At 49.6% G+C, this 24,204-nt stretch overlaps 1 protein-coding gene across 1 annotated transcript in view; it reads left to right on the top strand.

Annotated features, from left to right (window-relative positions):
* LOC144134639 (uncharacterized) overlaps nucleotides 1–24,204 on the top strand; it is an 81,299-nt gene that overhangs the window by 18,527 nt on the left and 38,568 nt on the right. Inside the window, exons 4-5 of the mRNA XM_077667508.1 lie at nucleotides 16,050–16,190; nucleotides 22,261–22,294. Of these exons, the coding sequence (XP_077523634.1) occupies nucleotides 16,050–16,190; nucleotides 22,261–22,294 (175 nt within the window). The remainder of the gene's footprint in view (nucleotides 1–16,049; nucleotides 16,191–22,260; nucleotides 22,295–24,204) is intronic.

Consider the following 24,204-nt stretch of genomic DNA (forward strand, 5'->3'; position numbering starts at 1 on the left):
GCTGGATGTGGTAATGGAATGCGTCTAGTTGGGGCAGGTAGTGAACGCAGCTCCGAATCAGAAGAGCGGAATAACTAGAAGGAGGAGATTGGAGTGGAGCACATTTGGCAGGGTCCCTCGTATCATGAATAGCACTTTACCAATATCCATCAAGAGAGAAGCATACAACAGCTGTATCTTACCGGTACTCGCCTAAGGCAGAACCGTGGACGGTTACAAAAAAGGTTCAGCTTAAATTACGGACAGCGCAGCGTGCTACAGAAAGAAAAATGATATTGTGAGCACTTTATGCGCCTTCGTGGTCGTCGCCTCTCTGGCTGCGACTTCATTCTCTTTCACCTGTAAATTCCCATCGTCATCGCTTGGCGCTGTTTGCTGGGAGCACGTCTCTGCCAGCGAGTGAGAATAAATGCCTCCCGTGAAGTCTTCCCTTACACGTGGTGGAGGTGCGCCTTGGATCCCCGTATCCTCTTTAACCGCTTCTCCCTAGAGCTGCGTTACGGTCGCCGCTTGTGTACTCTAACCGTCATGTCCCAATACGAGACGGCCCGGGTTCCTCCCGCTCGCCCTCTGCTGCCCCCGCAACTTGGACCGTGAGCAGCCGTCAACGCGACCGTTAGATGTTTGCTGGCCTCCGCAGCGACGACATCGACGACTGGCTTGACCACTAGGACCGCGTGAGTTCGCTCAACCGCTGGGACGACTCCCTTAAACTCCTGAATGTGTCCTTCTATTTGATTGACGTTGCACGCACATGGTTCTTAAATCATGAGACGGATATTCCCGACAGGACAAGCTTGAAGCTGCAGTTGTGACAGATTTTTGGCTCTCCGGCTGGTCGGTCTGAAGTAGCCAAGGCGAAGCTCGCTGACCGCATCCAGCGCCCTGCCGAGTCGTACACTTCATATACTGAAGATTTCCTTGCTCTCTGCAGGCGTGTCAATGCCACCATGACCGAGGCTGACCGTGTTCGCCACGTCCTCAAGGGTATCGTCTCTCTGGCGTTAAATGCCCTTGCCATCCAAAACCCTTCGACCGTCAATGCCATCATCGCGACCTGCCAACAGCTCGATCAGCTGCAATCCATCCGTTTGCAACATGAGCCGGCTGCCTCCCTTTTGCCCGCCGACTCCGACCTGCGTGCCCTAATTCGTGCGCTCATTGGTGAGGAGCTTCTCACACACGGTTGTCCGTGCCTCACCGCACCTGCGCCTCCTGTTCCCTCCTCTGCTGGTGCTGGCTTTCGCAGCATCATCAAAGAACTGTTGGCGTAAGTAGCCTGCTCTCTTGCACCAGACAGCCCTGCTAATCGCACTGCACCCACGTACGCTCAGGGCGCTGCCATGCCACCTGTCTTTGATCCTCCTCCAACGCCAGCGCTGCTACGCGACCATGTCACAGCTTTGGCACCTCCAACCTCAACACCACCATTCTACTCGCCCTGGCGCCCCCGCCGCCCGATTTGTTGTTATTGCGGCTTCTGGGGCCATATTTCCCGCTTCTGCCGTCGGCGCCTTCAAAATGAATGTCGCTGGTATGAAGCCTTTGAAAGCGGCTACACTACTAGCGGTCCCTCTCATCAACGCCGTGCCTTCACTGACTCTTCGGGACGTTCTTCTTCACTTTCCCCCAGCTCTGCTCCACGTCCTGGTTATCGGCCCACCAGAGCTCGATCCCCTTCATCGTATCGCCGCTCTTCCTCTCCGCTCCGGTCGGCTTCTCCGGCACCTGACCTGCGCTCGGAAATTTAGCTAGTGCAGTTTTTGGAGGGAAAGCTGCATGCTTCGGACGCCAACAATTACCTCCGGAGCGCTTGTCTAATATGGTTTTAGTGTGGGTTGAAGGTTTACAGCTTCAGGCTGTGATTGACACGGGCGCTGCAGTTTCTGTTATTCACGAAGACTTGTGTTCTCGCTTGAGGAAGGTGAAAACGCCGTAAAACGCCTCCCTGCGTGGAGCTAACGACGTCGTCATTCGCCTTTTCGCTAAGTGCACTGTCCGGGTTTCTATTGACGTTATCCGTCACCACGTATAATTTGCTCTGATTTCTCCTTGCGCTTACCTTATGATTTTTGGCTCGGATTTCTTGTCTTCTGTAAGTGCTTTTATTTCTTGCCGTGACCGCATTGTGCACATGACCGAGAGCGACCCATCATCTGAAGTCCTCGAGCCCTGTCATCGCCTCATTGCCGCTGCTGATTCGGTTTTTCCCGCTGGAAGTCAAGATCTTGACAGGCTTGCTTCTGATACCATCGTTCATGGGGATGTCCTCATCGCGCCTTCTGATCGACATCTGATCAGGGGAATTGCCTTTCCGCCTAGCCTGGCTCGGTTTGAAGATGAATAAGCCGTCGCCGCTGCCTTGAGCACTTCCCGTGAACCTCTAGTATTACCGAAAGGCGCCTCTTATTTCTGCACGTTTGACATGCACCCTGTTTCCCTCGTCATGCTTACCACGCCCTCCTCCCAGTCGCCCCCTTCAACGGACGTTTCTCTCTCTGTCCTCTCTGCCACCATCAATCCACATCTCCCGGCGTCGCAACGGCAAGAGTTACTGGACTTGCTTCGCAAGCTCCAAGGCTCTTTTGATGCGGCTTCCACTACCCTGGGCAAGATTTCTGTGGCCGAGCACCGCATTGTGACCGAAGGTACCTCGGTTATTCGCAGCCACCCGTACCGCGTTTCTTTATCTGAACGCAAAGTTATCGAGAACAGTGTGAGCGAAATGCTCCGCCGCGACATTATTCGCCCTTCCGCCGGTCCCTCCCTGGTCTTCCCCGGTGGTTTTGATGAAGAAGGATGGGTCAGTGCGCTTTTATGTCGATTACCGTGCACTCAACAAAATTACTCGTAAAGACGTCTACCTTATGCCCCGGATTGATGACTCCCTCGACTCTTCAGGGAGATGAATAATTTTCCACCCTTGATCTTCGTTCCGGTTACTGGCAGATTCCCATGCATGAAGCAGACAAGGAAAAGACCGCGTTTGCTACTCCAAAGGCCTTTACGAATTTAATGTTATGTCGTTTGGACTGTGTAACGCTCCTGCTACTTTTGAACGCATGATTGATACAGTCCTTCGCGGCCTGATATGGGAAACGTGCTTATGCTATCTGAATGACATTGTTATTTTCTCCTCAACTTTTCCTGAATACTTACGCCGCCTCGATGAAGTGCTCAGTTGCCTCGCTTCTGCTGGCCTTCAACTATATACGAAAAAGTGCCATTTCGCCTGGAAGAAAATCACGAATCTGGGCCACCTCGTCAGTCGGGACGGCATTCGACCCGACCCTGACAAGCTTGCGCTGTCCTGAACTTGGCCCGTCCCCAGCAGACTAAAGAACAGCGTAGTTTCCTCGGTCTGTCCTCTTATCTTCGCCGCTTTAAACGAAATTTTTCTACCATTGCCGCGCCACTGCATGAGCTGCTAACTGCTCACAGTGCTTTCGTTTTTACTGAGCAATGCGAAAGTGCTTTTCAAGCCTTGAAGCAAGCTCTCGACTCCGATTCTGACCTTGGCCACTTGGACGATGCTGCTCCAACCATTTTACACACACTGACGCAAGCGGCCACGGCCTTGGTGCTGTTCTTCTGCAGCGTGATACTACTTCTCGCGAAATAGTAATTGCGTTCGCCAGCCGCACTCCTACTCTTGCGGAACGTAACTACACTATCACTGAGCAAGAATGTGTTGCCTTCGTTTGGGCAGTTCATAAATTCCGCCCCTACCTTTACGGTCGCCACTTCACGGTCGCCACTTCACGCATTATGCCGGTTGTCTAGCATGCAAAATTTGACTGGCCGCCTTGGCCGCTTGGTTCTTCGCCTCCAAGAATACAGTTTTGACGTCACCTTCTTGTCCGGTCGAACGCACCGAGACGCCGATGCCCTTCCTCGTTGCCCTCTTCTGTACTATTCGTGCCGGTCTTCAACACCACCTCCCACCTGTCACAGCGGCTCCTCATCGTCGCAAGCTCTTCTGCACCTCGCCACCCTCCCCTGCGTCGCCTCTGACGATTTAAACGACCTTGCGTTGGATCAACGCTACAATGCGTATTGCCGCTCCCTAATAGACTGTCTCACGGGAGCTTCCTATCCTCCTACCGCTCGGTTGCGTCGACAGCTTCACCAGTTCAAGCTCGAAAATGATGTGCTCTGCCGCTACGTTTACTGCCCTGACGGCACCCGCTGGTTTTCAGTGGTACCACGTACACTTCGCTCCCGTATTTTGGAGGCCCTCCACGATGACGCGACTGCCAGTCACTTCGGATTTCACAAAACCTATGGCCGCGTCAAGAGACGTTTCTTCTGGCCTGGCCTTTCCTCCAGCGTCGCTAAATACGCCGCATCTTGCCCGCTTTGCCAGCGCCGAAAACGGCCGCCTTCACCTCCCGCTGGACATCTGCAGCCTCTACCATGCCCCTCCACGCTGTTCGTCGTCGTCGGCATCGACTTGTATGGCCCGCTTCCTCTCTCTACAGGAGATAATCGATGGATAGTCACTGTCATCGACCATCTGACACGCTACGCCGAGACCGCAGCCTTGCCTGATGGCTCGGCGCCCGAAGTCGCCTCCTTCTTTCTCCAATCCATCGCGCTGCGCCATGGCGCCCCTCAGGTGCTTCTCAGTGACCGCGGCCGGACGTCCCTTTCCACCGTCGTTGCCGGAGTTCTGCAAGTTTCTACACTTCACAAGATGACGTCCAGCTACCACCCCCAGACCAGTGGTCTTACTGAGCGGTTCCATCGCACCCTGTAAGGTATGATTACTATGTACGTCGAACCTGACCACCGGAATTTGGACGCATTGCTTCCTTTCGTCACTTTTGCCTACAGCTCCGCGCTGCAACGAACCACTGGTTACACCCCGTTTTTCCTTGTTTACGGCAGCTCTCCCATTACCCTTCTAGACGCCTCTTTCTCGGCGCCTGCGAGCTCCTCACCGTCTCTCCCCTAACAATTCCTCTCCCGCGTGGCCCGATGCCGCACCCTGCTCGTCTGAACACTGAAGCTTGCCAGGTAGATCTCAAGGGTCACTACGACACGACGCACCGCGTTGTCTCGTTCAACCCTAGAGACGAGAGTCTTGCTGTCTACCCCTCTGCGGACGCCTGGTCTTTGCGACAAGTTTCAGCCTCCTTTCATTGGTCCCTACTTGGTGCTCAACCAAACTTCGCCAGTTAACTACCGCGTCACTCCTGTTGATCCTTCCCCGGACCGCCGTTACGGGGGACTGAAATATTCCACGTCTCCCGCCTGAAGCCTTCATTCGGCGCTTTGCATCAGACTGATCGCGGCCAGGCTGGCCGCGTCTGACCACGCGGTTAGGTAGCGTGAGCACTTTATGCTCTTTCGTCGTCGTCGCCTCTCTGGCTACGACTTCATTCTCTTTCACCTGTAAATTTCCATCGCCATCGCTTGGCGCTGCTCGCTGGGAGCACGTCTCTGCCAGCGGGTGAGAATAAACGTCTCCCCTGAAGTCTTCCCTTACAATAACCAAACCTTCCTCTCCACCCACACCCAACCCAGTAGAAACCGAGTTACGAGACCAGATAGCAGCCCTAAAAGCGCAAATCGCGGTGCTAACGAGCAAACTAGAAAGTGCGCTAGCTAAACCCCAGCCACCTCAGCAAGAGGAGGCGATGGAAAGCGACACAGAACCTAGTCTTGAAAATAAACTAGAAGCTATGATGAGAAGGGTCCAGGAATCCATTCCCACCATAGTCTCACAACAGATAGCGAAAGCGATGACGGTTCGCAAATACGCTAACGCGAGGAGACTCCAGAATCCCCGAGCCTACAGGATGCGTAGGGTGCTGAGCGAGGACGAGGAGGAAGACCACCAGGAGCAATTTCCCCTCCAGAATAACAACAATCTCCAGATACAACATGGCGAGACAAACTAAAGAGAGTCCCATAACATTAACGCAGTGGAATAGTCGAGGCTTGAAATCGAGGACTAAGAGAGCGGATCTTAGGATGCACCTGTCTACGTACGAGCATACTCCGGCAGTAGTGGCCGTACAGGAACCTGGCGGGAACGTGAGCCTCACAAACTACAAAACGTTCCAACTCGACCCCCTAACGTGCATCTTTGTGCACAAAAATTTCACTGCAAATTTGGTAGATCTGGAATTACAAACCAGCTTTTCGCACGTGATAGTGACTCTTCTGCCACTGAAAAAGGAGGATTCGCCGCTACACATCCTGAACGTATACTGCCCACCTAAAGCAAAAAACGTAACCTTCTCCACACTCCTGAGCAGAGCTATCAGGGAAGCAGGACGAGACCCGCTACTAGTAATGGGAGATTTCAACGCGCAGAGTCCCTCATGGGGCTATCATCGAGAAGACATACGAGGACGGAAGCTAGCGGAGGCGGCGTCCGCGTTAGGTCTAACCCTACACACTGACCCGGCGTGCCCCACGCGGATAGGGAACTCGGTGCAGAGGGACACGTGTCCCGACTTAACCTTCACGAAAAACGCGAGGCGAGTGGAGTGGACGAATACGGAGGAAACTCTCGGTAGTGACCACTGCCTGATCACCATAACGATCCGTACGAAACCCCTTACCAGGCCTACGGGGCACACTATGCTGCCGGACTGGACGAAATTTAGAAAGGAATACGAGGTAAGCTCCATCCAGGAGCAGGGTTATCAAGCCTGGACAAAACAGCTGCTGATCAACCTGCGTTCGACGGAGACGCAGGTAAAGCTCTCAGAGGCGGTGACGGACGTGGACACCCACCTCCTCCACCTCTGGGCAGCCAGACGCAGCATGGTCAAAAGATGGCGTAGACAGAAGCATAACCGAAAGCTAAGAGCTCAGATCGCGGCAATCACTAAAGAAGCGGCGGAGTACGCGGCGCAACTCGCGGACGCGAACTGGGTAGATAGGTGCAACGCGGCCGCTAGGCAGATGTCTAGCAAAAACACGTGGCGCTTCTTCCGGGCGCTCATAGATCCCAACCAGACGCGCACCGAGACGCAGAAGCACCTGCAGAGAGCGGTACATGCATTTCAAGGAAATACGGCCCAGCTCGCACTGAAGCTTCGGGACCAGTACCTGAGCACGACCCAAAATCCAAGGGGAGAAGCTTACAGATACAGTGGAGCCCAAAATGCTTAGCTGGACGAACCTTTCAAAATATACGAACTCAAGGCCGCTCTAGCGAGGATGAAACGCGGGACCGCGCCAGGAAGGGACGGGATCTCGGTAAAACTCCTAGCTAATCTGCCGGACCGCGCATACGAATCCCTCCTAAAACACTTTAATTCTGTTTAGATGGGCGATGCTCCACTTCCCACGGAGTGGAAGACGGCGCTGATAACTTTCATCCCCAAGGCGGGCAAGGCCATAGATACGGATAACCTAAGACCTATTTCTCTCATCTCGTGTGTGGGCAAACTGATGGAAGCTATGGTCAGAGATAGACTATCTGAGTACCTAGAAAACAAGCGAGTCTTCGCCGACTCGATGTACGGCTTCAGGCCAAATAAATCGGCTCAGGACATCCTGCTGCAGCTCAGCAGGGAGGTACTAAACCCGATCGAACATCCGAACGGGGATAAGATAGTGCTGGCCCTAGATCTGAAGGGACCCTTCGATAATGTGACACACGAGGCGATCCTCACACACCTATCAGAGACGGGATGCGGCAGGAACGCTTTCGAGTACATAAAACGCTTCCTCACGGACAGGCAGGCCTACGTGAGGATCCAGAACGCGGAACACGGCCCCTTTCTATTAGGCACGAGAGGGACGCCACAGGGAGCGGTGCTATCCCCCTTGCTTTTCAACTTGGCAATGAAGAACCTGCCGGTCCACCTGGAGAAAGTCCCGGGTGTGCAGCACGCGCTGTACGCGGACGACATCTCCATTTGGGCCACGCAGGGCTCTCTCGGTGAAATGGAGGCCAGCCTGCAGGAGGCGGCCACCGCGGTGAACGAGTACGCGAAAAGATGTGGCCTTCATTGCTCCCCTCAAAAATCCGAATTCGTGCACATTCGCCCCAACAAAAAATGCACAAACAAGATAGAATTGAGACTTGGATCGGAACCGATACCCGAAAGAAAAGAAATTAGAGTCCTAGGTCTTTTCATCCACCAGCGTCGGCTGGCGACGACCACGCTCGACAAACTAAAGAAGGTGGGAGATCAGCTGGGCCGAATGGTCCGCAGAGTCTCGAACAAGAAAGGAGGATTGCGAAGCAAAGACGCCTTGCGGCTGGCCAATGCCTTTGTAACAAGCAGAATCCTGTACTCGACCCCCTATCTCCGCCTCAACAAACACGACCAGAACATCATCGAGGTGATAATACGCAAAATGGCGAAGAAGGCCCTCGACCTCCCGATAACCACGTCTAACCTGAGACTCCAAGGTCTGGGTATGACGAACTCCTTCGATGAACTTAGAGAAGCCCACCTCACAGGTCAATACACGCGATTATCGCAGACGCCGTCAGGACGCCGCCTTTTAGCCCGTTTGCACATAGAACACACGACTCTAACCGAGGAGAGAGTAAGACTCTCTCAGGAGTGGCGTTACGCCCTGCACGTAAGCCCACTCCCAATTAAGATGTCCAGGGACGACCACGAGGGTAGACGCAGGGCCAGGGCAGAGGCCTTAGCTCACCACTACGGAAGGAAACCCGGGGTATACTACGTGGACGCATCCGGCCAGCACCAAGGCGGGTGGTACACGGCGGCAGTGATCCACGAGTCCGAAACGGTGAACGGGCTCACCTTCAAAGCCCGATGCGTCACTCAAGCAGAGGAAGTCGCCATCGCATTAGCGGCAACACACTCCGATTCCAAGACAATCATAACCGACTCGCGAGGGGCGTGTCGGAACGTCCAACAGGGCTGGGTCTCGTACCTGGCCTACCGGCTACTGCAAAACAGCTCGTACGTAGGAGGTCCATCCCACCGCTTCATAGTCTGGGCTCCGGCCCACTCGGGGCTAGGAGGAAACGAGGCAGCAGATGCAGCCGCCCGCGCGCTCTCTAACCGGGCAACCTCGTCCCCCGCCTCCTCTGAAGAAGTAGCGGAAGCCACGCCGACCTACACTTACAAGGAAATAACGCAATTATACAAAGATAGACATAAACTGTACCCCCACCCGTGTAAAGGATTAACGAGAGGGGAGGAACGCCTGTTCCTCCGCCTTGTCACGAACACCATGATGTGCCCGGCCTCGCTAAAGCACTTTGACCCTGCCTTCTCCGGGGAGTGCCCGCAATGTGGGGAGAGGTCCTCGGACCTCTACCACATGGTGTGGGCGTGCCCCTCCAACCCTGCTTTTACTCCAAACCCAAACCCCACCCAGGAGGACTGGGAGGCGACCCTACTCGCCTGTTGCGACCTGAAAGCCCAAAAGGCGATGGTCGAACGAGCTATGGCGGCAGCGGAAGCCACTGGGGTCCCGTACTAGGGACTCCACCTAGTGATTGTGAGGGGAAGGGCACTAAGCCTGACTCCAGAGCACCCTCCATGTAACTCCCTCTTTTCAGAGGAAATAAACGTGTTTACCACCACCACAATATATGTAGCGTTAAGAGACCGTAAGCGGGCCGAGTGGGTGAGGGAGCAAACGTGGGTTAATGACATCCTTGTGAAATTAATACGAAAAAATGGGCTTGGGCAGGGCACGTAATGTAAAGGCAAGATAACCGCTGGCCCTTAAGGGTAACAGAGAGGATTCCAAAAAACGTCTAGGGGGGGGGGGGCGGATTAGATTAAGAAGTTTGTGGGGATAGGTGGGCCACCGCTGGCACTAGACAGGGTAAATTGGAGAGATATTGGAGAGAGATTTGTCCTTCAGTGAGCGTAGTTAGGCTTATGATGATGATGAGCTCTTCTGTATTACCCTGCTTCTCCGTTTTTCGTCTTGATTGGTTTCATAGCTTCCTGTCGGCATATCCCAGTCTGAAACAAAATGGTACAAATACAGTCGAGCGCACTTATAATGAAGCTGACGGTCACGTGGATTGCGTTCGTAGCAACCAAGGTTCGCAGTAATTGGACATGCCTCATTACAGCCAAAAAATACTAAGTCGGGAAAAACGGTTTTTATTTCTTCAAAACGTCCGTTCTGCACCTCTGTATCATCAAAGCAGACCCTGTCAAGCCGCTTTCTATGCTCTTCAGCGCGGTCATGCGCTCTTGGTCGAGAGACGCTTTCAGCGGAAAAGCCGCTTTAGAGACGCAATAGCGGTTAAGGCGCTCGCGGCAAGTGATTGTAAGTCGTTATCGTCGTGTTACATCTCTATCGGTATTCTAAGGATGCAGCAAAGAAACTACCGCAGTCCTTATGCGCACAGAACTGTCAATATGTGTCACTCTTGTGTTAACGCTTGAGCAGTGCATCGGGCGCCAAATAAAGTTACACCTCACCGCGGCTACTAGGTTTTTAAAATTCCTTTGCGCTGAAGCAGAGCCGCGTAGGCCTACGAACGCGGTGGGAATCAGCACCTTACCAGGAAACCATCGATCACTGTTCTATTTGGGTTCTCATTCAGTGGTGCGCACTACTCGACCACTATGCGCAAAAGTGACGCAAGCTGTTCCATGCCTGCACGCAAGTGCAGAAGGCGACAATCCGACTGGGCAGACGACGCACGCCACGTGACTGGGCGGGCCAGCAAGTCACACCTCCTGACTAGTGTTCTCAAATTGCTTTCATTGGTTCGTTACCTACCATGCGCGCAGCGTGTGTCCTGTCGTTTCTCTCCTTGTCTGTGTCTTTTTGGGTTAGTCACTATCTCTGAATTCAATAACCAACTAGCCCAATTAAAAGCCTTGGCAGCAGTTTCCCTTTCAACGCTGCCTGCGTCTCGTGCTTTCCATGCTACACTCTAAAAACAAATGTAGTTGCATTTACTAACTTCAAGGGTAGTAACTGCACGTCGCATATGGTACTACCTGGGTAGAAACTGTATGTAGTCACTGCAAGGTAGTAACGGGTACTGTCTCTAGGAGGAAGCAAAAGAGAATACATTTAGTAGTATTTATAGCCCTTAGGGTGGTATCTGCAGGTGTCCTTAATGTGGTAACAGCAATCATCTTTAGCACCATTTATTACCTCCGAAATTACTAACAGTAACTACCTCTAATATCACTTGCTGCCTTCGAACGTTCTTATAGGAACTATCTTTAGCTACAGTTAATACCTCTGATGGTAGTAACAGCGACTACCGTTAATTTTATTAAATACCTTAGAAAAGAGTTACAGGAACTACATTTAGCAATGTTTAGCTCTATACAGCAACTACCCCTAGCAAACGGCGCGGTTTTCTTCTGGGTGAAATAACGCATAATCTTAATGAAGGATAACACGCAGACACTGCACCATCGCTGCGCCACTTCGCTTTGTAAAATTATGCCTCCAATTCAGTTAGAAACAAAGTGAAGCAGATCGCCTGTATGGCTTCGAAAAAAAAAGTTACTCGAAGGGAAACAAAACAATTAAGGCGAAAGTCTTACCAGCTGTTACTAACACGTACGCGGGCATTACACGTGTGAGCAGACGCAAGTGGAGTAGGACTGCGCCAGTGGCAGGCGTCCATGTGGCGGCAGTTTTTCCCGAATTTCGTATGAAAATTGTGACACAACTGTTCGTTGTACAGAGCTGCGGGTAGTGTCATGCAGTTTCTTGTTGCATGTAGCGTACGTATCTTAGTCAGGTTGGAGGCTAGATCCAGGCAGGGATTCAAACCGCTGACATCATCATCACCATCATCAGCCTGACAGCACACACTGCAGGGCAAAGGCCTTTCCCATCGTCACATCGTCAATATTCGTGATCCAGCTTCTTTTAGGACCGAAATAACAGCCATTTTTTCTAATTACTGACGCGTCAATAACTATTGTATAATGATGTTTTTACTGTTTAATGAGTACTAACAGTCAATCAGCATTATATAATCGTGTCATTCAAGCTCCTGTTATTACCCCTATTTATGTAATCCCCCCCTCACACAATACTCCATGCTTGGAGCCTGTGAGGCAACGTGAATAAATAAATAAATAAATAAATAAATGTCTCCAATTAACCCTGTCCTTTGCCAGCTGCACCCACACTATCCCAGCAAATTTCTTAATCTCATCCACCCATATAACTTTCTGCCGCCCCACACTACGCTTGCCTTCTCTTGGAATCCACTCCGTTACCCTTGAGGACCAGCCTTTCCTCGGCTTTTGTTCTGGGTGGTGTCATACGAGTAGCAGCCGCATTTACTACCTGCGCTTGCGGCGAGTTTGTAATGAGGTACTACAAACGTAGTAACGGTCAGTAAAGGTAGTAACAGCAGTAATTACAACCTTTTTACAACCTCCTTTTTCATGAACGTAGCAACGAGGTCTCAAGAAGCTTCTACAAAGGTGCAGCCCTCGTCAAAAGTATGCAACCCAAGGGTTTTGCTTCTACGCTGTTTAGCGGGGCTTCCTAGCACATCTAGCAATCCACAGCTTGGGAGGATTGAGGGCGCAAATCCATTCCTCTTTCGAGCGATTACGCCCGCTGAGGATGCTAACGAAGCTTACAGGAGGCCTCACAAAAACCCTTTAGGCCGTATACTTTTGCCGGGAGGTTTACTGTACAAATTGGAAAAAAGAAACAGCGCACGAAAGACTGAAGACCAGAAGAAAGAAAGACACAGGACGAGCGCTGAATTACAACTAAGGCTTTATTCATTAAACGTGGGCTATATTTAAAAAAAAAACTAGGCAAGGCATGACACGTGAATTAAAAGCAAAACATGAAAACAAAACAAACCAGCGCGCGCCTCTCAAAAATGGCCAGGAAAAAACATCTCCTGATTAGATGAAACAACAGTACGTTTACTAACGCAGCCGCGCTGCTCCGTTCCGATAAAGTATGCTTCTGCCTCTCCCGCGTGGTCTGGTCCTTGTGGAAGTATAACACCTGATTGTGACTTAACAGTACAGAGCATTTTTTTCATCACTTCGCACCCCCACAGTGTGTGACAAGATGAGACTGGTCATTGCTCTTGGTAAGGTTATTTCGGTGCACTTAAAACGCTTGTTCAGACAGCGGCCAGCCTGCCCAATGTATCGGGATCCACAAGATAAGGGGAATGCTGTAAGTAACGCTTGAGCGGCAGTTGGCGAACGGATCACTGTGTGAGACACAGCACTCTTTTTTGCTTTCTTTTTATGCTCAGGTGTTATGCTCCCGCAAGGTCCAGACCACGCGGGAGTGGCAGAAGCATATTTTATCGGAACGGAGCAACGCGGCTGCGTTAGTAAGCCTGCCGTTGTTTTATCTAACAAGGAGCTCTTCTTGCTTATCCAATTTTGAGCGCCGTGCGAGCGTTTGTTTTAATATTTTGCCTTTAATTCACTTGTCATGCCTCTGCATCTTTCGCCTAGCTCAGGTGTTTATATATAAAGCTTTGGTTGGGAGTCTTTCTTTCTTCTGGTCTTCTGCGCGCTGTTTTTACTAACATGAACTTACACCAACTCGGCCAACTGAACGCTCTACAAAGCACAACGGTCATAACTGTCAAAATAAGCTGGTAACAGCAGCCGTTACTTACTACCGCTTTTTCTACGAATGTACTGCTTCCGTTTCAGGCTCATCGCCAAGCCGGTACACACGCACGCACCGATTGGCTTGGTCGGCGGTTAATTTCAGTTTCAATGCCGCCTTTTTTATTGTTTTTTTTGGGGGGGGGGGGGGCCGGGGGGGGGGGAATGACACTCTCTTTTAGGGGGCATCACGGGAGCCGAGAGTCGCTCTTCTGTCTCCGCGCTGACGGTAAGAGCGCGTTTTTCCACTACGGATCGTGTTTACGGCACCTCCTCGTTCGTTGTTTGTTATAGCCGTGTGGTGCGGCCACATTTGTTCGTTTTATCTTCGTCGCTGTGCCACAGACCTAATGCCCCTTTTGACGGCAGCTCCACCCTTGTTCGTAACAAGCGTGCGTTCGTTATAACTGCAGCCGTTACAAGTGGCCTTGACTGTATGTATGCATGTGCACAACGCTGCAGGAACGTGGACACGATCTCCTTGCCGTGGTCGATACTCTCTGGCGAGGTCCAGCTTGGCCAACGTGATTTGGAGCGGAGACTTTTTGCCCGGACCGTGGTGGACTCTATACGTTCACTTAGCCATGTCCCATTTAAACAGTTTTTTTATTGTACTGCGACCGCGTAACGTCAAGAGACATGGAGAGGGCTGAGTGGGCGAGGGAACAAACGCGGGATATTGACCACCTATTTGAAATCGAGGAAGCATTGAACTTGATCAGGGCATGAATTGCGAAAACAAGATAACCGCTCGTCCTTAAGGATAGCGAAGTGGGTTCCAAGAGAAGGCAAGCGTAGCAGGGGGCGGCTGAAAGTGAGGTGGGCGGATGAGATTAAGAAGTTTGCGGGCATAGGGTGGCCGCATCTGGCAAAGGACAGAGTTAATTGGAGAGACATGGGTGAGGTCTTCGCACTGCAGTGGGTGTAGTCAGGCTGATGGTGATGATGACTACGTATTTGTATGTTTGACAGTCGTGCATGTCGACATTATCGCGTTTAATCATTTCGCGAAGCAGCTAGCGCTCATTAGCCGTCGTACCCTTCGGGCAGGCCGCTGGTGTTTATTACTCCATTTCATTTTTTCTTGTATGAAGAGAAAGGAACGAAAGGAAGCCGAAACGTCTTCGTTTTAAACAACAACCTTTTGGTCGGCATTCCTTTCTCTTCATACATGAATCTTCTACCCGACCAGACGAGTTTTCGTCAGACTTTGGATTTCTTCATTTTTTCTTCTGTTGTTGTCTAAGTTGACGCCAATCTTCGCTAAGAAGGAACGGCCCGGGTCAGGCCGCCCACAGGAAAGCCGAAGATTACTTATGCTAGCCATTAAATCGGTATAGTTGGTAAGAAAGTCTGTGCTCATCAAGTACCATTCAGGAATAAGACACAAATGTCACAGAGGTGTATAGACATCAAACCGAACACTGTGCATAGCCGCAAAGCGCCTCGGGTCAGTACAGTTATACGCGCCGTCAGTAGCACTGTCACCCTCAAGGTATGGATTGGCGAGTTTTTGTACGCCTTACGCTACCCAAAGAACGTGCATCACAGTCGAAAAAAACAGCAGGACCACCACAAAAATACGACGAAATGTTTCGTACACTTGTCGTAACGACAGATTTTTTACTTTTCTGTAGTATTTTGCTGTCATACTTTACCTTTTTCTATAGTAATGTTCTGTAGTGTGTAGTTCTGTAGTACTTTTCTGTGGTACCATTTTATTGAGGCAGCCATGAATCCGTACCAACTCACCAAATTTTCCACCCTGTTGCTTTTCTGTGGTAACTACATGAAATTCTGTTGTTGTTTTTGTTGTTGTTGAAATTTTTGGTTGTTAATACAAAGTCTGGTCAAGAAGTTCACAAAATATCTCTTGTAAGGACAAACATTTTGGTTGTAATTTTTACTGGGATGGTTTAAACTGTGTATCGCACCAATTTGTTGTAGCTTATTTTTCAAAGACTGTATAGTTGGGTGTTCCAGAGGATAGCATTGACAACAGCAGACAGTTTTGAGCGGCTGTTTTTCGATTCCGGTACGTGCCGATAGATACCAAATCGCTTTTCATCTCTCCCTTATCGGTAACGGCATCCTGAGAGGTGTTTGTGTTCGCTGAAACTCATTGCCACTGATGCCTTCCCATGCGTGAATGTTATACCTGAAGTGAATAAAAGAAATGACGGTTTATTTGCCTAGTCAGGCCAAATGCGAATTAAGAGCATAAGCGCAGTGTGTGTTTTGCATTGCTTATTTGGTTTTGTATTGTTATTCATGATATTGCTTTCTTACTAAAGTGGTACGGCTGTACTCTGCGTCTCGTGTGTGTATTTGCATGGCATAGATGAAGCACAGCAGATACATGACAAATTATTTCTTACGGTGGTTCTATGCATCCATATAAGTCACGGATCGCGTTCTTCACAAAGTACGGCGCCGTAGGTTTTGTCGAAGTCGTCGGCGGCGGTGCACTAAAAGGAAATGCATTCTTGCTTACAGAGGCTCCATCATATCAACATCACAAGGGACACCACCACCACTATCACCACCACGCAGCCGCGGACCTATCACTGGGTGCCGGGGAACAGGCCGCCCGTCAGCCTGCTGCTGATAGCGGTCAAGACCTGCCTAGTGTCAAGAGTGAGTGCCAATTCATGCTGCCTGCCTCCATCCTCGACCCGACTTGAAGGGCTAGAAGCGCACTGCCCCTTAATGCGATACGCGTGAGCATCATCGCTTCAAGTAAGCGAGCTTTCTCTAGTAAGGGTAGTAGGCTCGATTAGCTGGTGGTCGCTAACAGATTGCATGTGCTAGCACAAAGCGCACACGGGCGAGTAAAAGTAACAGACGACTAATAGCGATAACTGCCATCTTTACGCCCTGTGGGGTTACTGCTGTCAAATCACTGTCGCTGGCGTCTTCCGCGGCTCAGGTCCTGATGCTCGAAGCCGCAAAATTCCAGATTGCCGGCTAATTGCATCATAAAGTGGTCCTCTTTTCTGTTACTGAGAAGAAAAGACGAGCCATAAAATGCGGCAACGCAGGCAATAAGCAGCAGGTGGCGGTAAAACATACTTTCATTGCGCATGTTCTGTTTTGAAAGCAACCATTCCAAGAAAGAGAACTCAACCACGGTAAAAAAAAATAATGGTTCCTGATTTTTTTTTTACTAATTTCTTTGGCTCATTCTAGTTTCTCATCGTGAGCGCACCTCGTCGTCATGTTTCGTTTTCATCGCACAGACCTGCTTTCCTTGTGTCTTTTCGCGCGACGCGACCGATTCCTTTGCACTGTGTATAGTATATATCCCTCATTAGTCGTGATAAATTTGCGGATCCCATATATGATAACATCTAATTCCTGATAGCTCCTTAAACAAAACAGCTTGGCTATCCCCAGTGTATACAACTCTTGCGGTAACAAGGGAACCGCCGTTATGTTGGCCTTTAAATGAAGGTCTGTACTGCTACATATGTCTTAAGCACTCTGAGATATGTCAAATATTTGAGCGTCTCCCGCCGCTGGATTCCGTAGGTGGAGGGTGAATTGATAGAGCTGTACAGGACGTAGTTTCCAAGAAATACTTCAGGCCCGACAAATCTAGATCCGGTGAAAATGTGCATCCCTTGGCCCCCATGGACTTTTCCTGGAGCTGTTGCACCTTTACTACCGTAGGCTGTCTCGCCGTCTTAGTTGTTCATTAATATCACGCAGCTCCTCATTCCTTGTCCCAATTCAGTCGGCACCAGAGGCCGTGTTTTGGAAGCTTTCTTTTTTTCCATTTCTTTATTTCACTCTTTTATCAAAGTCACAGTCCCCCTGTGAGGTCACAGCCGGCAAGGACTGCCGCGCGCAGGTTCCTTTATCACAGCCCTTCCTGGCCAGTAGCAAACAGTTAAAACAAAAGAATGGAACGAAGTAAGACAGCAACTCACTTCTTTTTTTGACTGGTGGAAAATTAGGCTGGTACCAGGGTTTGAGCCGACTGCGCACTCCCACTGATGATGTGCGGAACGCCCACGTCATCAGTGCGAGCTGCGAATTATTTCCGTCCCGCAAATTCTTGCTGCTTATTCTCTTAGGTGCGTTTTACTCACTACGTCCGGCTTATGATGCGAACCTCACTGGCTGTGCTCTTACACACGTTGGGTAGTTTTAAATGGAGCGCTGCTTTGTAACCCAGCACAGAGATCAATGAGAAACTGCCCCCTGTTGTCCGTGCTCAAACAGCCAGTTCTGTGTGTTCCTGTTTTTCGCCTTTCCCGCGGAGATGCGACCATTTGTCCTGGCGGTACGGCGTGTTTCTGCGCGGCCTGGTTAGCCGGTCGTCCTCTACGCGGCGCCTCTGGTCACCATCACAACAGTCATGTAAATAAATCTGCGCTGTAAATTAGCAAAAAGCGATTGGAGGATTGGTGGCACAAAAGCAGAGAGGTGACATAAGTTTTAAAGTGTAGGAAGACGTATTTTAAAGAAAATGGCGAATTTTATCAACTTACAGCAGAGTTAAACAAAAATAAAAGAAAAAAACTGAGCATAGTGGCAACTACCACTGCCCCGTTTCAAAGGGGACGCTCCTACCTTCCATCCATCCAAATACTGCAGACAGCCGTGACATTTTTCTGCTTGAGTGCGGCAGATAATCCTTTGCGATTAGCGTGTAAAGAGAAATTTCTAAAGGATAGCGCGCCAGTTATCTTTAAAAAAAGGAGAGCAGTGACTCTGACACTGGGAGGGGGAGGAGAAGGGGGGGGGGGATAAGCAGGCCAGAGCCTTTCCATGTTTTCGTATGGAACTGAAGAGGTTGTGGAGAACCTGTTTCCCCCCTCTATTTCAACTGGCCCATCTTCACCATCGTGCGTCAGGAAAGCACCGGCTGGGCGAGGAGGAAAGTCTCCCGCATGGGGGAAGCGGAAAGAGCGACGGGAGCACCACCTCGTAGGTTACGCGGAATTCTGCTGAACCGGAGATGGTCTCTTCGGTATCCAGCCAGCGTCGTGAGCGGTTGCAGTCGCACGCTCTCGTCACCTTTCGCGGCAGGCGCACGGAGATCCGTCGTGCCTTGCTACAGTGAGCTAGAAAATTCGGTAGTGTGCTCACTGCACCGCGTCTCCATAGGCCAAGGTGAAGCCGCTGGTGTCGACATTTTTTTAGTTTCCCGCTTGTTCGTTAGGTGCCGCCGCCGTTCCGAACACTGTAGTTACCGGAGCACAAGTTGTGGTGGTGGTGGTGGTTTTTTACTAAAATAATAGTAAAAAGGAAGGAAAAGATTATTGCTAGCCCCAGCATCTGCCATCTATACTGAAGCACCTGAGCTGGGGCAGCGGAAATAAAGGATAGCAGGCAGAATGGATAAATGAAATAAAAGAGGTGAGGGACAGGAAGAGAGGATAGGGGGAGAAGTAATATGTACAAACTATTTACACAATAAGAAATGTATCCAGGTTGTGCGCGTGATAAGTTCAAGTAGGCGCAGTCACGCACTTGGGAGTAGTTTTTTTGGTCGTCGTTGTGTGTTGTGCTTACTTTAGTAAATTCAGCGTCGTTCTCAGAACATTGTTTTGTGTCCCATGAACCTGCAAGGCAGGATGCATCCTGGATAGATTGCGAGAGTGTTCCATAAAGGAAAAAAAAATGCCGGGTCGTCTTCACTGGCCTTCGTGTAACGATTTCAAGCACTCTATAATTGCTTAATTACCCTAATGGAAAGCTGAAATATAAGTACTTGGTGACATCTGAGCTATGCCAAGACCCTATAGAGAACGTTTTCGGCATCATAAGACAATCATTAGCCCCCTACACCAACGCAGTTTTTAGTCACAGCGAACTGCCTTTCATTTTATGGCTTGGTAAAATGCATTTCTCCTGAAAACTGAAGATTCTGTATTGGCCTCCTTGCTCGATGTGGAAGATAAAGACGCTACTGAGATATCTGAACGTCGCATGCCAGCAGGAACTAAATTATACAGAGAAGTTGCCGGTTGATCAGCCTATGTACCGCGAAAATGTGTCTCAAAGGCAAAGTGAAAGCTACATTGGCCTCCTAACTATGCTAGCCAATGATGAGTTTTCTACTTGCAAGGTACACAAAATATTGCGTCAAGGGAGGACTCATCTACCCTTCCGCACAGCTGTACGATTTTCTGCTGAAGCTTGAGAACCTCTTTACAGAACGCTTCATCCAGAGCCAACTCTATTCAGAGGGAGCCGCCGCGGTGGCTGAGTGGTTACGGCGCTCGGCTGCTGGCCCGAAAATGTGGGCTCGATCCCGGCAGCAGCGGTCGAATTTAGATGGAGGCGAAATTCTAGAGGCCCGTGTACTATGCGATGTCAGTGCACGTTAAAGAACCCCAGGTGGTAGGAATTTCCGGAGCCCTTAAGTACGGCGTCCCTGACAGCCTAAGTCGCTTTGGGATGTTAAATCCCCATAAACCAAACTAATCTATTCAGAGGGAACTTTTGAAGTGCTGAATGTGGTCAAGGGCAAGGCTTTGCCGAAGTTTTTTCCAAGGAAACTAATATTGTACATCGTAGTCAGGCTTAAATTTTCTTGTGAAAGGAGTAAACACAGGCAGGCCTATAGCAGACGTGAACTGGCCAAGCACTTAATATTGAGCCGTAGCTGAACCACTGCCACAGTTGCTTCCAATGTTCGCTTATCTCAAACAATTTAAAGAATTTGTATTGGCCCAATTTGAACATGAAGGGCTTCGTGTACTGTTTAAATTCAAATCTGCTGAAATCCTTTGGACCGATCGATGCTATGGCAGAGGAGTTACTGCCTGCAAGTTCAAACGGGTGGATACGTAAAGGCAATTCGAAAAGAGCGAGTCAATAGGGAAATGAACCTCAAAGTAGTAGAACGCCGGAGTTAAATCGGCGAGCATGTATAGGAAGTTTCACAGCCGCCCTTAGAGTATATCTGAAGAGATATTTGTCTGCTTTAAAATTGGGAAAAAAGTGATACGCCGTGGCCAAACTGGTGTGCTCAAAGCATACTCGCTTTTAAGTCGCGCTGGGAGGACGATGCAGATCGTCGAGTCCGCAATTTGAGCTCATGAGTTCCTGGAATCGCAAAGTGGCGGCCGCTGTGCACCTGCGCTCGACGCGCTTAACTCTGCCATGCCTTCGCGCTGATGAGGATTTTATTAAACCTCCATCCTCTAATGTTGAACAACACACATGATGCAACCTAGTATACTCCACGCAGGCACAACCTTTTGGAAATAACACGGCAATTTATCCCGCATAGGCTTGGACCACTTTCCCTGCCTTCCTACAGTGAACCCAACAGCAGCGCCGCCGCCTTTTTGCGACAGCGGAGGTTTCATGCCAGGCTGGCCAGTGAGCACACTACCCCTATTCTACCCCTATTCTAGTTCACTGTAGCCTTGCCGCGGGACTTCTGGTTGGTGGTTGTTGCTATGAAAAGGGGGAGGGGGGGATACTGGTCCCGACGTATGTTGGCCCTTAGGGCATCACTCTTGGGGACCAACTTCTGGTTCCAGGCAGCGAAGCGAGTGCAGCAAATGCGCGCTCACGGCACCTTCCCCAGCCAGCTAATGAATGCTCGGTGATGCCTTTGCCCCAAGAGTGCGGCGCGCACGGGAAAAACCCGGCCGCCATTGTCGGCGCATACAAACGTCCGCCGCCGATACCTCTGAAGTCGCACCCCTGCCCCAGCCATTAGGTCGGACGTGCTTCTTACGTAGCTTTCTATTTCCGAGGAATGCCTCGCTGATGCTCTGTAGCTAGCTGGCCAGCTCCGTGTATTATTTGCAAGTGTAACAAATAGCATATGAGTGTTAACGCTTTGTTCCCTCGAGCACGAACCCCTCCGTGGTTAGCGAGTGGAAACGCTGCATCCGCGGTGTGGGAGTTCGAGGATGGAAGGCCTGCCCCCATATTTCCACAGGGTTCGCTTCCTGTCTCATATATATTGTCTGAGCCCATGCACAAGAATACTTGGAGGGCTCCGGCCCAGCCAGACCCTGCGGTGGTAGCGTCCAGCAATCAGAGCACCCAAACCTGAGGATATATTTCACTAGAAGCTCAGTAAGAGCTTATGCCCCTTAAGAAAACAGATAACAAGGCGCCGATACGCACGCGACCTTCTTTATAGGCTCGCTATCAGATGGCCGGCGTGGCGCTCGCGGGAAAGCACTGAGGAACATTCTGTTCCCTGGCATGTGTACTTCACAGAGAGGCTTGTTCAGTGTGTTGCAAAAAGCTGAGCGGGGTATAAGCCAGGAACTGAGCGATTGTGCTCCATCAGCTGTTCCAGATGTCCTTTCACCAATGACGCTTTTTGCCTCAATAGCACTTATAATAAACAGCACATTGCCACCTTTTGCCCCAGCCCAAATGGACTCAACGTTCGTTTTAGATATTTCCAGCCGTTTCTCATTTTTGACCAGTCAACTTTTTTTTCGTTGAGTACACTTTATGTATCGGTTATGCTACTTTGCCAACGCAACAAAACTTGTTACTCAATGCCTGTGTACGTTTCCCACTCGTCTTGCTTTCCGGTCGTTGTAAGAACTGTGATGTCAAACGTAGAGACAAAACTCTCCTTATTGTTATGAGTCCGGTCAGCACAGAGATTTTTTGGCACAAACGCTTGTGGATAGTGCGCGCACGCGCCAAGCACTCACGTTGTGCACTCGCAGTTTACTCACTGTGCTGATGTATGCGTTCCACTTTTCCACAGTTGTACTGCCACGCCAAAGACGAACTTGTACCATGTGAGTATAGTGAACCTATTCCGTACGTCTTTCTGTGCATTCCATCTCTGCATGAGCACAATGCAAATAAGCAAATTCCCAAACGAGGCAGCTGCTTGCCTCATTCCAGAGTCAGCCCAGTATGCGCCAAAAAAGGCTGAAGCAAGGGTTTAATGGGTCTCGGGATTGCCACAAGTCAATCATTTACTTGCGGGAAGCCACCAACCTCCGATGGCATTCTTGTCTGCAACATACACCAAAGCCATTAATTATAGAGCTCCAACTTATGCAACTAGCTGAAGAGCCAACGTAGATGAATCATTGAAAAAATTCAACAGTGCGTTTATATAAGGGCGATTTCTCCTATGTCTATTTTTTAAAACAAATGAAGGCGCAAAACACGTACCATACGCTCATCCTGCATGAAGAATCTTAATTGCAATTGAGTATTTTTTTAATTTTCCCTTCTCTTTTATTGTTATTTATATTGTGCACTTGTTTCTACCTTTGTTCCCTGAGTGACAATTGTAAATTAAAGCATCGTCCTAATTCCGGTCCCCTCTCTCTTTGTTCTTTTATTTCCGACGTAGGTATTCATTAAAATAGTTAGCTTTATTGAACATTAGTGATACAAGCAAAATGTGAGAGCAAGTTAGTGTTGTAGGGGGTCCCATGGTTCACAAACCTTGAAGGGAACCTCGTAATGCAAAATAGCATAGTTTCAATAAATACTGGGGCAGTGGTATTTAGTTGGTGCAAAATAAATGTACAAATCTCTCTAATAACAACATCTTACTGAACAAGCATCTAGTAGCTTATACAGAAATCACAGTAAAGACCCGTAAGAGTGCAGCGTAAAAATAGTTCTTAACGCGATTAAGAAAAATGTATCTCTTGTGCAATAACTGTCAACGTAAGGAACTTCATAACGTTCTAACTGTGAATATTGCAGAGAATTTTCCATAGTTGGCACTTTTGGAAGAAGACAGACGTTAAAAAAAAGGTTCATCAGTGTAGATACAATATCTATTGGGAAAGACTTCAAATTTTACGTCGCGATGAATAACTTCATAAGCAAGAACTTATTTTATTTTCGAAACAGTCAACGGGCGTTAAATGATAGCGAAGTGCTTGGTTTTGGAGATGTTTGAGTGGAAACACGTCAGTGGATTGTGTTCTGCCCCAGGAAGTTGCTAAAATTAAGAAAATTCAGGACATTTGGTGCACATACCTCGCAAGGAATAGGCGCGATTCTTTTAGTATTAAAACTGATGCCTTCAAGAATGACAGGGCTCCGGAAGCTACGTGCTTGCAGGTTTCCCTGACGATGACAAGAGCAAATGGGCGAACATTTCGGACATCGCAACGGTCTGTGACAATACTTCATAAAACAGTTACGAAACACTTCAGCATACTGAACTTCACAAGACGGCCTAATGTAGACACTGGAATGATTTTTTACGTAAAAATGCAACACTGTTTACAGGCTCCAAAAGAGTAATCTTTGTGCCCTCCGCGGTGTGAGAAATTGTCTTATCTGACGCGGTTGACACAAAGTGAACAGTTTAGAACTAGGAAAGTGATGCCAAAATAAAATCAATTTGCGCCGACATAGTACAGCACAGTCCTTGAGCGATTCTTTTCTGTCGTGAGTTATCGTGTATCCGTGCGACGCCCTTTGAATTATTAATGTATGTCAGGTCAGCCGAAAATGGCTAAACAAGCCCTTTCCTCCTTTTCTCTTTTGAACTTCACCGCTATAATCAGCTGTTCTGCCAATGCTAGCTAAGCTGGTCAAGAGAGGGCTCCTGCCGCAATTCCGACGCGTCATGAAGCTCTGCACAGCGCCGCAGCCAGGGTGATGTAACGCGGGACTGCAGCTGCATTGCTTCACAGCATGAATATCCGGTCAACGTGGTGTTCCCGCTGGT

The sequence above is a fragment of the Amblyomma americanum genome, chromosome 5 (assembly GCF_052857255.1).
Source record: "Amblyomma americanum isolate KBUSLIRL-KWMA chromosome 5, ASM5285725v1, whole genome shotgun sequence".
Classification (NCBI taxonomy): domain Eukaryota; kingdom Metazoa; phylum Arthropoda; class Arachnida; order Ixodida; family Ixodidae; genus Amblyomma; species Amblyomma americanum.